Here is a 16,859-nt window from a genome sequence, read left to right as displayed (position 1 = left end):
AGCACAATAGTAATTTTAAGTTGGCAGTATCTTGATGAAGAGATGAAACAAGCACTGCAGCACATTTATGAACTTGACTTTTGAATCCAATTTTACTCCCTCGGAAGGAAGTACATTTTGACTTGAAAATTGTATGTGGTGAGCAACCATACAGTCCCTGGATGGCATGGGGGAAGAGAAGTTTTCTCTACATGGGAGTTTGTTGACATGTCTGCTTTGTAAAGAACTTCATTGTTTCACCTACCTCTAAAGAATGAAAAAGTCCCAATGTAAGAACATACTCATGAGTTTTTCTTCCTGTTGTCTACTTTCAGAAAATTGCCAGTGAATTTGTGCCTACGTTAATGCTATGATATGTCTGTAGTTACTGATGATCAAATATTAACTAATTTTGTTTACAAGTATTCTGTATGGCATTTTTTCCTCAATTAAAATGCAATTTACAGTCAGGCTGGATTAGTGCAGTGGATGACAAAGGCACTGCATAAAGTTTCGTAGCTTTTGCGAAGTTATGGTGCTTTAGTATCTTAAATCTCCTATTCTACTTTATTATCATCTCTTCTTCTATTTTTCTTTTTTTTAATCTACAATTTTCTTTAAATGACACATCTTGTTATACTAAATCTGTTCAATTTGAGCAATTAATTCAATATCTGCAAGCAGTACCCAACTGCCCTTACCAGAAAGAGAAGATCTGTTCACAACGCCGGCATCACAAACTTCAGTCCTTTCTTATCACAGGAGATGAGCCCGATGAGCAGAAATGTTCTTTCTTAGGGGGTTTGACATTTGCAGCTCATCTCTAGTAACCATCCCCTTCTCGGTTAGCCAGGGTGGCTGCCACAGGCAGCTTCAGGCACTCTAGTAGGGGAAAGAAAGGGGGAGATGGACGGCTCAGCCTATTCTTTCTTGCCTTCCCTCCCAACCGAAGTGGCTCACGTTTGTCACCACTTCCACCCAGGGCTGCTTCAGACACACAGAGGCCAGTTCCATGTGCCGTATGCTGAATTAGGTCACTTCAACATCTGAGACACCACCAGCAACTACAAGACGCAGTTGACCACTCTGAACCCCACCTTGCTCGGCTGCACAGGCCTTCGGAGCCAATGCAAGAGCCCCGAGGTTACACCCCGTCACCTCTTGTCCTTTTTCAAGGTCTTAAGTTCTGCCAGGTCACCCCAAACTTTAATTTTGATTGGGGATGTGGCTGGGACAGAAGCTGCAGTTTATAAGATACCAACGTTGCTGCTCAAGGCGATGTTGTCCTTGCTGACAAACACCCTGCGCGCATGATGGGTTCCTGGTGGGGAGGTGAAGAAGGGCACGGTGTCCTGCTTCTGGAGTGGGAGTGAGCTTTCCTGCTGCTGAGCGGACATCTTACCAGATACTCCTGTAAACAATCACGAGGTATCCTGATACCTGCCTGCAAACTGACTGCATTGCAAAGGATGACTTGCTTGTATTGTTCCAGTCATCCTGGAACAGTTTCAGACTGGTTGCAGCTGCATTTTTCCCCTCTGGGGAACACATCAACGAAAAAAGGTCAAGTTATGATGTCTTGGAGGATCTGCCAGGGAAGTCACCAGGATCCATGCACGTACCCAGGCTGGCACACCTCAGCCTGCAAGACTTCAGTCTGGCTTCTTGACTTGCTTCTGATCCAGCACAAGTCCTTAACCTGAGAACTTGACTGGATTCCTCTTCTTTACCATGAGAGATGGAGTGCTGTGTACACACACAGCTACCTAGTAACCTTTGCTGAAACCTTTCTTTTCATGGGATACAGACATAAAGCTTAAAACAGAAACAGCTCAGGGAAAGGTGTGCTCAAGGCACGTGCCAGTGGAAGCACACAGACAAAAAAACTGAAGCAACCACACCGTAAAATATCATCATTGTTGTCATCTGGGCAGATCCCAATGGAGGAGAGCCTCCTTGCAGAGCGAACGCCGCCCGGCTCACTCTCTAGTGCAGCGCTCGAGATGTTTGACCTGGATCTGTCACCAGCAATCTTACTGCACTGCTGAAACTTCTGGCAACAAGACCATCAGCAGCAATGTAGTCATGGTCCTTGGAAAATTCCATAAATATCAGAAATTTATGTCTCTTAAGAGTAGCTTGAAAGATGAGAGCAGTTAACTGTGGAAACCCTCTGCTCAGGAGTGAGAAGGCAGGGCAGAAGTTGAAGGACCATGTGTAGCACTAGCACCAAAAACTGGTAGGGTGTGTATCTATGGTATTTTAAAGGTGATCTTCAGCAAGAGAGACGTTGTGTCCAGAGCAGGGGTCTGGGAATTAGGAGAGCTGGGTCTTATTTGGCTGTCTTCACTCCAGAGGTTTTATCCAAGTAGATCCTGTGCCCAAATATCTGCAAGGTCTTTGAGTTTGCCACGTCAGGGCTTCCATTCCCCTTGCTCTGCAGAAATAGTTTGCCTGTTGGAAAGACAATTTGAAACAGTATTATAATGAAAAAAGATGATAAATAATTTTCAGCGTTAACTATCCTAAAGTGTGGTGCTTAGTCCAGGGTTCATCTCCTTTCTGTGATAATTAACTCTGAAATCCTGATTAGCATTATCTCAGTTAAGCCATCTTTAATGTCTGCCTGCATATGGCCATGTCTGTGTACCAGGGGTTTGGGTGTTTTAAGAGTGCCTGCGGCTATAATCCTTCTCCAAATTAATCTGATGACATAACTTCCGTGTGATGTCATCGCTAGTTCTGGACCATTGCAGACTGTGCAACTACAGAGTTAATAGGAAGCCTGAATGCCAACCCCTGTGTGCTGCTCCTGTCCCCGGGGGTGCTCCCCTCCCGTGCAGGGGCGAGGGGCTCCCCGGGCGGTGCCGGCAGCGCTGCAGAACACCCTCAATGTCCCAACCCTGGGTCAGCGCCGCCGTGGCGGAGAACGTCGGCATCAGATCAGCCTCGCTGCATCCACAGAGGCGGCGGATGCTGCCTAAGGGCTAAACAGCTCCCCTCCACACGCGTGCTGGCACCCGGTGTGCCTTAAAATAAATAACGCTCCACGGATCCAGTCTAAACCTACTGTGAATGGACCAAACTCCAGAGACTTGATAAGGAGTGGGAGCGAGTTCAGGCCAGAAGGCAGAGCCCCATGCTAGAGGTTATTTAAAAATTATGGAGAGGCAATGAAGGCAGTGCTGCCAGCGACACGACAGAGCAGACAGATAGCCTTGTAACATCGTTCAGCGTGCCACCATTTCCTCCAGCTACCTTCCATCTAATAGCAGCTCTGCTGCACTTACTCTTGGCAGCCAAAACAGCTGCATCTCTCTCCTTAAAAAAAAAACAAAACCAAAAAAACCTGTGAAATCAAAGTCTTCCTGCAAACATAACACCTAGCCGATACAGAACTGACTATTTTGCTGAACTCTGACTTGCAGCAAGTACTTTTTATATCATGACACTGGATTCTGATGTACAAAAGAAAGTCGAATCTTTTTCCCTCTGCATGCCCATAGTTATCAGAATCATTGCTTCTTTTTAGTTTTTACATACAGTAAATAGGAGTAGATGCTTTAAAAACTCTCTTGTTTCTCGAGTCAGGATGTCAATGAGCTATGAATAATGAAATAAAAAAATTTCAAACGAATGGCTAAGACCCAGCAGAGAATTTTAACTAGTGAAGAGAAACAGCGTAGGGACTGCATTACAATAATCATCATTGCTGCTAGATAGAGCACTTCTTCCTGCTCGCCTCGCGCAGCGGACAGAAGGAGCCCGGCAGGCAGGACGCGGTGCCAGCGTCCAGAGGCGGCATGGGCCGTACCGACCACGCGTTGCTGCTCTGGCCTCCGTTCCCCGGCGTCAGCCCTCTCTCCTATTGATCTCGGGAGAACTGGCGGATTTTCAGCCCCTCAAATGCCAAGTGATCTGTCAAAGCAGCGATTTACAAATAGAATTGTGGACGCCAGTAACATTTTTCCGTGGGTAAAAATGCGCTTCCCTCTCTCCTTCCACAAATGCATAATTAGTTCAGGCTCCAATTTTTGTAGCGTTGTGTTAAATTTAGGGGGGGATGCGCTCTTGCAGAAATGCATGCATTTACTCTCACACACACACTTCTCGTACGTGACTTGGTTGTAGCTGGACGCAGATTTTTCCTGACTTTTTTTCGGACTGCTGTAATACTAAAATCTTTCATGCTGTTGGAAAAGGTTAATTTGTTTGTCTGAACACAAACAACTGGCAATGCCTTAAGCTGTTCACTATTTCCTTTTTCTTGATACCAGAAGCTTTTCCCCTCCTGCAACTTGCTCTGAAGCTTTACTCACCACTTCTTTAAACCGATCTCCAACATTATATTATTTATGAATAAAGGTCACCCCGTGAGGAAATGGCACATCTACTAGAAAACAATGTGCACTTTCTAAATTTGAACCAAGTCGTTTCCGTTCTTTGATTTAAGTTTAGTTACTTCCTGTGGTTTCTTGTCCTACGCCGCTGCTGAATCTTTGGATCGACTCCAGGATAAATTGCACTCTTTCAATGAAATTAGAAACTGCGGCAATAGACGGCTTAGCTAGTATAGCTAGTAAACAGCACTCAAACTAAATATTAGTCCACTTAGTGTTTTGAAGAGGAGCGCCTAATTACCTGCACAAGGTGACGTATCAAGTGTGACCCGTGTGCGTGCTCTCCCCGTGAGCTCTACCCGTCCGCTCCCACCCTGGTTTGCAACCAGACGAGCTGCTGAGCGAGATCTTCCACCTCCCGCAGGAGGGCTGAAAGCAGCCTTTGAAACCAGCGGCTCCCGATGGAGACGGGACGCTTCCTCGCTGAAGCCAAGCCGCCCTCCCGCAGGCAGGTTCTGGGTTAGCAAGGACAAGTGCTCAGCCCCACGCTCCGAAGCGTCTTTATACCAGGCCAACGCTCCTGCGAGCCACAAGTTTGCATCAGGTTTTTTAGGGATCAGGGACAACTGGGGAAAATCCCCAAACCTTAGGTAAGTCATTGCAGGCAGTTTGCTGACAAAAATACACGTGAATATGCACCTGTAACTCTAAGATGTGCTTTCCCTCAATCAAAATGATGAACGAGCACTTCAGGAGCCTGCAGTAACGGTAGCCCTCCCAGGACAGGAGGAGCTCTATATGGCCAAGGTTAGGGAGAGGAATACAGTAGCAAAGGAAGTGATGCACTTTATACCTGGGCAAGTCCTCTGACTCCCTCGGACAGAAGTTTACCTTGTAAGACCTTCTGCATAATAACCAGCCTCAGCAAAGAGCCCTGTTTGGGCTGGGGTTGCAGGGTAACTCAATAACGATGCGCTCTTTCTCTCCCCCGCCCCTTTTCTTTCTCTTTTCCTTCCCCCAGGATACTTAAGAGCAGATTTTTCGCCGCTAATCAGACTGCTTTATCAATGGAGCCCCGGATTCCCCACAACATCACCGTTGTCCCCAACTCTGTGATGGTCCAGCCCTTGCTGGACAGCCGGATCCCCTATGGGCGGCTGCAGCATCCGCTCACCATCCTGCCGATTGACCAAATGAAGACAACTCACATAGAGAACGATTACACCGACAACCCCACCGCTTCCCAGCTGGCAGCCCAGAAGCATCCCCGAGGCCCCCACGAACTGGTCCTGACCAACCAGCACCTGCAGCGCTGTGAGCAGGATGTCACCCACCCCTGGATTTCATTCAGCGGGCGCCCCAGCTCCATCAGCAGCAGCAGCAGCACATCTTCAGACCAAAGGCTCTTGGACCACATGGCCCCGGCACCCGTGGCGGAGCAGTCCTCCCCCAGAGCGGTTCGCATTCAGCCCAAGGTGATCAACTGCAAACCCCTGGACCTGAAGGGACCTGTGTCTCAGGAACTGGACAAGCACTTTCTACTGTGCGAAGCCTGTGGGAAATGCAAGTGTAAGGAGTGCGCGCTGCCCCGGACTCTGCCTTCGTGCTGGGTGTGCAACCAAGAGTGCCTCTGCTCGGCGCAGAACCTGGTCAACTACTCCACCTGCATGTGTCTCGTGAAGGGCGTCTTCTACCACTGCACCAACGAGGACGACGAGGGCACGTGTGCCGACCACCCCTGCTCCTGCTCCCACTCAAACTGCTGTGCCCGCTGGTCCTTCATGAGTGCCCTCTCCCTGGTGCTCCCTTGCTTGCTCTGCTACCTGCCAGCCACCGGCTGCGTCAAGCTGTCCCAGAGATGCTACGACCAAGTGAGCCGGCCCGGATGCAGATGCAAAAACACAAACAGTGTCATTTGCAAGGCGTTGCCGGAGAGCAAAGGCAGCAGGCCAGAAAAGCCCTTTTGATAGTTTGGGAGGACGGGGAGTGGGAGGACGCTCCACGGAGGGGGGTGGCGTTGGCTCTTTTTAATAACCTGTGTTCTGAGGATAACGTTAGCCTTTTGCCTTCGGAGAAAGCAGAAGCAACTATTTCCACAAACTGAAGCACTTTGGGTTATTCAGGGTTTTGGAACTGGTCAGAATTTAAATAGATGGGGCCAAAGGAGGAATCTTAATAATGTAGAGTGAAGGCTGAAACCGTATGTGTATCATGAAGTACAGCTGCTTAAAAACTCCTGGTTCGGACGGATGGCTGCTCACCATGCCCGCACACCACAAGAACCATTAACTGCTTGCTTGGCAGGCACGGCCGCACAAGCAATACCCATTCCCAGCCGCAAAAAGCTGCATTGGATTCGTATTCAGGGTGGGCATCTTGTTTTCGCTTTCCTTCCAAACACTGATTTGCTACCAGCAGCCTGTGGAAGGTGAGGGGTTAACCCCCTCCGCCCTCCTTCCCCACCCGCACACCATTAGAAGGGTCAGTTGCACGCAAAGTACGTGTTTCTCAAAAGCTTTGTGTGTCCCTCAAAGATTTTGAACCAGAAGTAAAGACACGGTTCATTTGTTTAAGGGTCTTTTAACATTTCAGGCGTATTGCTTTCTTTGAAACCCACCTGGCCACATTGATTTGGACCCTCTTTTTAAAGCAAGATGGTAGCAGGGTTGCTCCCTCCCCGGGAAGAACAGCGGCAGGATGTGTTCAGGCAGTTGTATCAACATCGTGGCGTTCTGCCTGTAAGCTGATCCGTAGCGTCAGGTTTCGCTCGATGGAATATTAATTTTACATCAACAGTACAAACCCGCTCCAGAAGGATGTTGGTCGAATCCCGTTTCCCCAACGCGCGTGCTGGCTCCCCCAGTGCTGGAGCAAAGGGGATCTTAACTCACGCCACAAAGTGAAGACGTTCAGAGTTTGTTTCTCTAAACCTCTTAAGCTCTGTTAAGAAGTCACAAAAACCTAAGTGTACGATACACATAGGTGTATTTTTATAGGGATATCAATCCAGTACCTCCTCTCCTGGAACAAGCTCTTCTTTGCTCATTCAATATTAAGATTTTTAATTTTTTTTTGTCTTGGGGATGAATGGCTTTTGCTTGAAGTACAGCCCATTCCCCCATCTTTATTGCTGCTGTTCGACTTTTGCCTCCTCTGTACAAAAGTGTGTCTTTTTAAATGTAGAGAATGCGTTTAATGTTTATTTTAGTGTTAACAAACACTAGGGAAAGCCAGGGGAGGGAAGAGAGCTTATTTAAAGAATGTGCCCATGGTTTTCAGTAAGCGAGTATCATCGGCTTTGTCCGTGCACTCATCTAGGGCCGGTTCTGCATTCCCTTAAGATGCAGTAACCCCTTAAGATGCAGTAACCCCTTTCTCTTGACAACTACAAGGTGCTAAATAAAAATCTTTGTCCCAACATGCAACACTGTAATAAGTAGGTAGGTACTTGTTGCATGCAGAAAACGGATCTAGTCTCTCTTTTGTTTTTTTTTAATTAGAGGAAATTTCCTCAGTAAATGCACAGCAGTGACAGTGAAATGTCATCTCTAATTAGATAAGCAATAGGCAGAGCTCATGTAGCATTTCCAGGAATCCCATTTGCTTGGTTGCAATACAGTTGCTGCGAAGGGGTTGGCAGGAGCGTACTGATGGGACTTCTGGTGTCTTTTCAGAATTCATTTAACCTGGATGACTTGGGGTTTAGCTAAGCTTAATTGTAGATATTTATTGAATGGGGAATTTAAAAAAAAAAAAAAAAACACCAACAAACTTTCTATATTTATAACATTTGCTAGCTTGTATATGATAAATCATAGAAAAAGAGATACTACATCTGTCACCAGATACCAATTCCTATAGTTTATCCTCATGTTGACCGTATGGGGACACCAGAAAGAAGGAAGCAGGTGGGGATCCAGAGCTGTATTTATTATCTTGCACAAATTGGAGGGGAAAAGATAAAAGGAAAACCAACCCCAAACTAGCTGAACTGTTGGTTGAATGTATAAGGTATTGTATTTAATAACAGAAATCATTTTCCTAAGATGCAAACAGGCTAGAAAATGCAGCAGGAGAGGTATTTACCTGCTGCCTTCCTCTATTGGGACCATACGTATCCACATGGCCTCCACCTATGGTTGTTTTGCCTTTTTGACCCTCTGTCCCTGGCTGTTCCTGGGGGATCCGAGCTGAAAATCTGCAATAGCAAAGCCCACAGCTTGGATGCATGGTCCTTGCAAGCAAATACAACGCTGGAGTGGTCGCCACTGTGCCAATCTACACTCATGTATATACACCCAGCAATCCCATATGGATTTACTTTCATTGTACATAGTTGTAAACTATTTCTCTGTTGGTTTCTTTTAATATATAAATCCTGCTATGGTGTAAGCCGATCCCATGCTGGAAGACTGTAAAGCATTAGTGGATGTGTTAGAGCAGTGGTAAATGTAGCAGAGCAACCCTCCCTCTTCTCCTCGGCCTCCCGGCAGAGCGGTCAGGCTCTGCTCCATCAGCTCCTGGCCCAAGGCATGGCAAGAAAGCGCTGAGCTCTTTGCAGAGCTCTCGGAAAGGTTCGGGGTCAGCCGAAGCGGGGGCTCTGCCGGCGGCGCTGCGCCGCGGGGCTGGCGGAGGGTACATCTCCGGTCAATAATGTCTTTATTCCCCTCTCTTCCCCCATCCCAACGCCTCCGTTCCCCCATCCCCTTTTAAGGTACTTGGGTCTCCTGCCACCCCTGAGACGTACCACGGGCACGGTGCCGTGTAACCTCAGCCCCGGCGAGGGCACGGAGGCGGCAGCTCCGGCCACCCTCCCTGCAGGTCGGGTCCCCCCTTGCAAACTGAGGAACGGCTGCTAATTAGCACAAACCTCGGGCGCGACGACGTTTGCTCTCCGGCCGTGTCAGTGCGGTGGGGTGGGAGCACGAAGGCAAGAGGGGAGGGGAGGGCAGGTTCCCCCAGGACAAGTGCTGTGCCACCGCAGAGCGGCTCCGGAGGAGGAGGAGGAGGATGGCAGGGCGCTTAGGCTTTACCGCCCTGACCTGCTAATTGCGGTAGCAGGTTCATTGCCGGGTTTTGTCCTCTGCCCACACGCAGAAGCAAAGGCCCAGAAAGCAAGAAGCGGTGACTTTACGGCACGCTGGCAATGCCACGCCGCGTCTCCGGCTGGAGCTCACCATCAGCAGAGGGGCTTCAACAGACGAATAAACCATCACCGCACCTTCCATCCCAGTGCCCGCCGGGTACAAGGAGTAGCTACTAAATTCACCGTGTTGCTCCCCGGGCACCGGCTTTCCCACCCAGACGAGCCCTCGCCCTTTTGCAGCACTGGGTATTCCCCCTCCCCTCCCACGCTTGGACACGCTGATAAAGGTTTTCCCCTTCTCCTGTTACCACCCCACCACATATACACCCTGAAAAGTTACCACAGAAGGTTTTCTTTGTATAGAATATTTATTTTGAAGCTCTATTTTAATAGTATTTATTTTAGAAAGTCTACTATTGTAAGAGTTCTTCTGTTTGTGAAGAAAAACAAGTACTGATGAATGTACTGATCTAGAAATTATATATATATAAAAAAATATATATTGTTAAATATATAAATGGCTCTTGTGGTTTTTAAAAAAAGACAATCCCAAAGCATGTTTATAGCAATTATTCTAAAAATACAAGCAGCGAGTAGCCCAAAATTGGTTATTTGATACTACGCACACCAGGAGCAACGGAGGGAGTCGAGAGCCCGGGTGGGATAACTCGTAATGCAGACGGCGCGCTGGCCCTGGGGACACCGGCGCGTGGTGCAGCCACCCCGCACCCGAACGGGAATCGCAGACCCCAACACGCACCAGTGACGGTTGCGATATGCACCGTGCGGCTGCCACCGCACTCGCCAGCTCCGTGTGGGAAAGCCACGGCCGGGGCAGAGCTACCTGGGGGAAGGGGCACCCCCGAGCCCCCAGCACGGCAGGGAGCTCCCGCACCGACAGCTGGAGCCAGAGCCAGGGGAGCCCCACTGCTGCCGGGAGCCCCAAAGGCATGCGGCCCCTCGCTGGGATGCTCTCCAGCCCCGATTTATTCCGGCCGAGGAACTCGGGGCGATGCTGGGGTTGTTCTGCCCCACAGCCTGGCTCATCAGGGTGTACATCGTTGAAATATCCCGCAATTCACCTGCAGCGGGGAAGAGCTAGCTCCTCGGTGAGGGGGAATACCCTGCTCTGTCCACTTGTAGGAGCAATTCTCTCCTTCCCTCTGCCTCTAAAATATGCCGAGGAGACTTGCATTGAAGTCAGGCTGCTTCTTCCACAGGGATAAAGCTCAACCCTTAGTGTGAAAATTTGGGTAGAGATTTAAGGGAAAAAAAAAAACCAAACCCAAAGTCAGTGGTACCCACCGCATAGAGGGATTTTGCTGACAGGCACGTCCCACAGAGCCTCCCTCGACATTTCAGACCCACTCCCCGCTGTCGTGCTTCTCATTTGTAGGAGCAGAGCCTGCGCTTTTTCTACACAGAGCAGTTAGAGATGGGGTCTGCTCGAAAGCCACAGCCACGCCAACGGGGTGGGCACGGAGGGACCGCGCGAGATAGGGATGGAGGTCAGAGGAAAAGACCAGGAGGGCTCTCCCCTCCTGCCACCTTCTCTTGCACTTATCCAAACGTTAATAACACAATAAGTACGTGGCCTCAGGCAGGTGTAATTTTCATAATTTACGAGTCTCCGGGACAGGAGAGGAGCTCCAGGCTTTATCGCGTTTGCACACATTTCAGCTGCCTGCGCGGTGCTCTGCGGGGCTCCGCATCCCGCAGCGGCGCATCCCCCCCATTGCCCACCCGCGCCTGCCACCCCCGGGCACCCGTGATTAGGGGTACCTCTGCACGCAGGGAGCAGGAGGGGACTGAAAACCCCTCCTCGTTTCCCCAAGTCGTTAGAAACCCTTCCCGCGTTGACACCGATATACCTCCACAGCTACAGCCGTGACCCAAACTCCTCCCGGGGGAGGGCAACGCGGGGCAGGATGCGAACCCCAGCCCCGTTTATCGGCGGCGCCGGGTAGGACGCAGCAGCCGGCACCGAGCACACCAAGGACAATGCCGAGTCGCTCACGGGCGAATGCCAGCGGCCACTCGCTTACAGCTGCCTTGCCAAGGAGCGGGGCATTGTTTCCTTCACAGCTACTTATTTTTAGAGACAAAAAGTCAGAGCTGCTCCTACGGCGTGATTTACCCAGGCGGGGCTGTGCTGCCGACACCGGCGACGGGCACTGCCGGGGCCCTGGATGGATTCAGAGCATCCACGGCTCCCATCTGCCGGCACACACCACCCTGCCTCCCCCCGGCTTCGGCTGCTGCCTCGTGTGTCACCAGCACCACATTAGACTGCTAAAAATAAAGTATCTGGCTTATTTTTCACCATTCCTGTTATTTATTTGCATGCACTATGGAGCTATAACTCATTAAAAGACATGCCATGTGTCATCCGCAAAGGTAACCTGAGTGCTTTACCTGGCCTGAAATAATATTATTGAACCAATAACATTGAGTTAGTTACTGGATCAGATAAAGAAACTATAACCACACTGTGCAGATCACGACATCTGATGCCAAAAAATTTGCAATAAGGAAAAGATGCTGAATTTGTTATGCTGGTGGTGGTTTGTTTTTTTTTTTTTTAAACAAACAGACTGAGCCAGGATGTATCAATTTAAATCAGAGTTTGGCAACACTGACTGATGTCTTGCACATAAAGCTTCAAAAATATCAACTTGGCGTTCACATCTCTCTGCTGGAAGCAAACCAGAGCACTCTTGTTGATTTGACTAGTAGATGTTAAAGTAATATTTTTTCAATCAGAATCATCACCTTTTTTTAAATCATTTTTTACACCATTTTTAATAACTGACCATTGAAGGAAACTGATTCCAACACCACGAGCACAGGTTATAAGATGGCAAAGAGATATACAGAGCTAAAAGTATAACAGACTTCCCAGTTCACTGCCAGGTCCAAAGCAACCACAGCTCTTGGAGGTCAGACCAGAAAGGGAATTTCTAGTGAATCAAAGCATCCCAAATACCCATTAAGCAATGCATTAATTCTGAGTGAATGGGCTGAAACTTACAGAAACGAGACAAAAAGCTAATTTTGAAATTTCCTTTAAAACTATTTTGCTAAAATATGTACTTAATAAACACGCTGAGATTTTTCCAAGGGTTTCAAAAACACCCTTGATGAGATGCGAGATTTGCCAGCGTTGCCAGCAGCGGGAGGAGGGGACGGGGAGAGCAAACAAGCAACGGTGGGCAAAAGTCGCATCCGTCCTCGAAGACAAACACTGCGATAATATGGCTTCACACCGAAAACTAAATAAAGCCCCGGAGATGGGGCTTTTCGTTCCCTGGCAGCTCTGAGGTGGGGTTATTTTTGGCTGGGGAGCGGGATGCATTCCTCCATGGTGAGACGCCTCTGCAAGAGCGAGGGGAACAATAGACACAACGTCATCCAGGAAAAGGCAGCAACTGCGGCGGGCATCGGATGCCCCATTCGAAAGCTGGGGCTCAGGCAGTGCAGGGCTTGCTCAGCACCCTGCCATGGTGGACCCAGCAGGATCCGGCCCTCCCAGGCCATGTGCACAGCACTGCTCGCTCTCAGCCCCGGACCAAGGCAGAACCCGTCCCCCATGTGCAGCTCATCGGGGGCTGTAACACCAACCTGCCCACGCTTCTCCAGTAAAGGATTTTTTTTTAATTCTTTGCAATTATACAAATGTTTTCCCACCGTGTGCACACACGCCTGCAGGTGCACAGATACGCATGCACGCACACACAGAGCCAGAGTGAGATTATTCGGTGCCGCTCCCCTTAGTGAGCACCTCTGCTCTGTTTACATGGAAACTAGGTAAGGTATTCAAGGTCTGGTCTGTCTTTAAAAAAAAAAAAAAAAAAGTTATTAAAAGTCAGCAGATTGACATTCATGATCATGCTGCTGACACAGGAGCTTTTCTTTCATTTCTTGAATTTCCAGGTGTGATGCTGGGGCAAGCGTGGCAAGCAGGAGCCCCGCTGCAGCACGGGAGGGTTGTGCTGCTCCCACGTGAGTACCACCTCCCATGGCGCTTCTTTCCCAGTAATAAATATATTTCTATCACTGGGATTAGACACCAGTGGTGTGTGAATGGGCACGATGGCAGCCGTGCCAAGAGGGAGAGCCCCATGCCCTGGCCAGATGAGGAGCTGGCTCCTCACAGGGGATCCACAGACCGGCATATGTCATTCACGGATGAAGTCTGGCCTTTTGTGAGCAGCAGACAAATGGCCAGGATAAAGATAAATTGCCTTTGCATTTTGTTTTACTTCCTAATGATAATAACCTCCTGTGTGAGACAGTGAATCACCCGGCTGCCCGCTCCGACCCCTGCCGAGCACCGTAAAACTTTAGGGATCTCCTCAAAGAGCCGAGAACGACCGCGACCCTTCAGAGGACACCTGCGCTCCCACACAAAGCCAACGCTTCCTTTTCAGGGAAATAAGGAGATGGTTTCAAAGGTCAAGGCGAAGCCTTTCAGCGGGGAGACGCAGGTCTCACCCCTCCTCTTGCATCCCACGCTAGCTCAGGGCTCAGCCTTGACAGGCTTCGGGGCAGAGGGGCTCAGAGCCACCCGCACTCTGAACAGACCCCGGGGGCCCGAGTCGGACGCTGGGCTTTGAGGCAGAAGAGGGGTGAAGGGGGTTCACAGAAGCTGCTGGTCATGCCCAGGCCACCAGAGCCCATCGTGGCCCCGGGGAAAGCAGCCCCGAGCACCCAACCCGGGCACACCGAGGCTTCTGCTGCTTGCTCAGGACTTGTTACGGCAGGTAAAAAAAACAACGAGCAAGCTGAGAAACAGCAGTCAAAGGCATGACTGGAGGAGATATTCTTCACATAATTTTTTTTTTTTTTTTAATAAAAAAACCAAACCACAATCCTTTGGGTCTCCCTGGTGTCAAGACAACTGCATCTGTTTCACGCGGGCTCAACAGTCACCCAGCAGCAGCTTGGGCTGAGTGACGGCTCAGGACCCAGAGCTCATCCCCACCCAGCAATCCCCACCACCTATTAAACCCAGAAAGCAGCAAAGGAGATCGTGGAGAGTTTGTGATTATGTGACGCAGTTATGTAACTGGGTTTTCCTAATCAGAAACATGATATTCTCAGAGAATGAAACTGGGATGTTCTGCACCACGTCCCTTCGCTCCAGTTACTGCACTGGAGCGTCCGACCGTGTGTGGGGCAGCAAAATCCTCCACTAAGAAATGTCCTGCTCTGAGCTGGGAAGGAAACGGTTCGCGTTGCCTCTTCAGTGGAGCCGTCTTGTCCAAACAGATGCTAAAGCATGAACGTATGAATAAAAAAATCCATTATTGTTGATACAGTATTTAACTGCTTTTCATTCAGAGGGTGAGCTATTAGCACAGATTCTCCACTTTAGACCCTACAGGGGTCTAAACAGGGGTCTGTGCTCTGAAGCGCCTAGGGCCCCACCAAAACCAAATTGTTATCATCTCTCGTGTTTGAGGACGAGGAGTTACGATTCTGTTTTCACCAGCTTCCCCTCCCTCCGCAGCAGCCTCATCACGCTGCTGCCAATAGCTTCAAGGCTGGCATCAACCAGCTCTCCTGATATTCCTGTAAATAACCCTTAGAAAGACAACTACCGAATTTATTTTTTCCTTTACATGGGTGTCTGTATCCACTGCTAAGAAACCTCCAGCTGTATTTCAGAGTGACTGAAGCGCAGCAAAGGACTCGCGCCTAGCCGAGTGTGATTCAGTTGCTGTGAATTACGGACAGGACAGATCCCAGCTCACCGGCACACATCTGCCAAAAACTCTGACAAAAGCAAGAGCACCTCTGCAGCCGCGGTGCCCCCGGCAAGGTCCCTGCCACCCACAGCACCCCTTCCTCGCCAGAGCCAGGGGAGCATCAGGAAGCAGCACCCACCCGCCCTCAGCCAGGAGAGAGGGTTTTGACTGCACAGTTTGAGTGAATAGGAGGCGGGGGTGTAAAATAAGGCCAGAGAGTGCTCACTGAGGTCCGGAGATAAAAAAAAAAAAAAAAAGATTAATTGGGAAGCCCCCATGCTGCTGGGAAGCGATGGGCTTTTCTGCTGGTCCCAAAGAAGTGAGTGGAAGATGCGGGTTAGGACTCCAGCGAGGCAGCAATATATCCTAAGGATCCCTCGGCCGGCTCCTTTTCAGGGTTAGCCTGGCTAAACGCTGTAAACTGCAAAGGAAACCCAGAATGACAAACAATTGTAGGAACCTGAAAAACCAAGTTCCTCTGGATTTCATGGGAAGTGCGATTTTAAATACTCCGACCTGTCTGTCTGAGGGGAAGTGGGCAATAAATAGCAGCCTGGTTGTTATCAAGAGGATGTGAGCTATTTATAAAAAAATTCTTGGGCTTTTTGAACTCTGTTTAAAGAGGCAATATCCTTCACTTGGGTAATTGGGGGACTAAAATGCTAAAGCAAACAAGATTACTCAGCCACCTTGGGAAAGTTTAGTGCTTACTTGTGTGTTTCTGAAATTTCAGGCATATTTAAACAACTGCGCTGTTATTGTCCCCAAATCCCGAGGAGAGCAGGAAAAGGTCTTTCAGACCGCTGCGTACGCAGGGACGCACCGACAGCCAAGAGCCGCTCCTCACGCACAGGGATTTGACCATCGCAGTTCAGTGATCCCAAAAGCTGACAGCTATGTCGCTTAATTAAATAATACCTTACATCGGTGGAATGCCTCATCTGAAAAGGGGCTTCTACGGTGTGCCTTATAACACACTGGCTTCCCAGCAGGATTAAACTATCTCCAGCTCTGAGATAAAGTGCAAGTACCAGCTCATGCACATTGCAATAGTAGAAGAGGGGGAGATTTTGGTGGCAGGGCAAGGGGAAAACGGGCACCTTGCGTAAGGCAGGACGCACCCGACGACACAAACGTCCATGCAAAGCAATAAAGACCTTTCCCTCGAGCAAGGGCTCAAGGGAAACTCATCCCATCCCTCTGACAAATAATTGTGTTTAAATCAATTAGGAAACTCTGCCGCCTTTGCTGGGACAACCACCTCCCCATCCAGCCTCTGGCAGCACACGGAGACGCACCCAGCCTTCAGGTGCTCTCAGAGAAACCGGGGCTGACAGCCCACGGCGCAGCGCCGAGAGCCGTGCCAGGGCACAGCCACCCTAGGAGGGATGGTTAAACGCCCGGGTCGCGTTGGCCACGGTGCCCTTACCCTCCCAGCGCCATGTGAATGACCAAGGAGTGACGGATTTAGGGTTGTTCAACCGGGGAGCTTTGAGCGCAAGCCTCCGAGCTGCTCCCGTTCGTGAGGTCCTGACCCCCTCGGTGCAAAGCAGCGGCTGACACACGCCAGGGAAACATCCCTCCCGCTCCTTCACACTGTCCCATGATCCCCACGTCAGGATGTGGCACCAAACGGAGCCCTCAAGGGTTTCCACTGGCTGCTTTTTTTATTTTTCTGAGCACAGCCATCAGGCAGACAACGTT

General features: G+C 49.6%; 1 protein-coding gene across 1 annotated transcript; it reads left to right on the top strand.

Annotated features, from left to right (window-relative positions):
• Nucleotides 1-5,374: 5,374 nt before the first annotated feature.
• SPRY4 (sprouty RTK signaling antagonist 4) lies at nt 5,375-6,286 on the top strand. The gene has a single exon (XM_050905561.1). It carries the CDS (start codon nt 5,387-5,389, stop codon nt 6,284-6,286), a length of 900 nt encoding a protein of 299 aa, XP_050761518.1. The 5' UTR covers nt 5,375-5,386.
• The last annotated feature ends 10,573 nt before the right edge of the window (nt 6,287-16,859 follow it).

This window comes from Gymnogyps californianus, chromosome 14 (genome assembly GCF_018139145.2).
Source record: "Gymnogyps californianus isolate 813 chromosome 14, ASM1813914v2, whole genome shotgun sequence".
Taxonomy (NCBI): domain Eukaryota; kingdom Metazoa; phylum Chordata; class Aves; order Accipitriformes; family Cathartidae; genus Gymnogyps; species Gymnogyps californianus.
The sequence above is the reverse complement of the archived record's forward strand: the minus strand, read 5'-3'. Positions and strand labels throughout refer to the sequence as shown.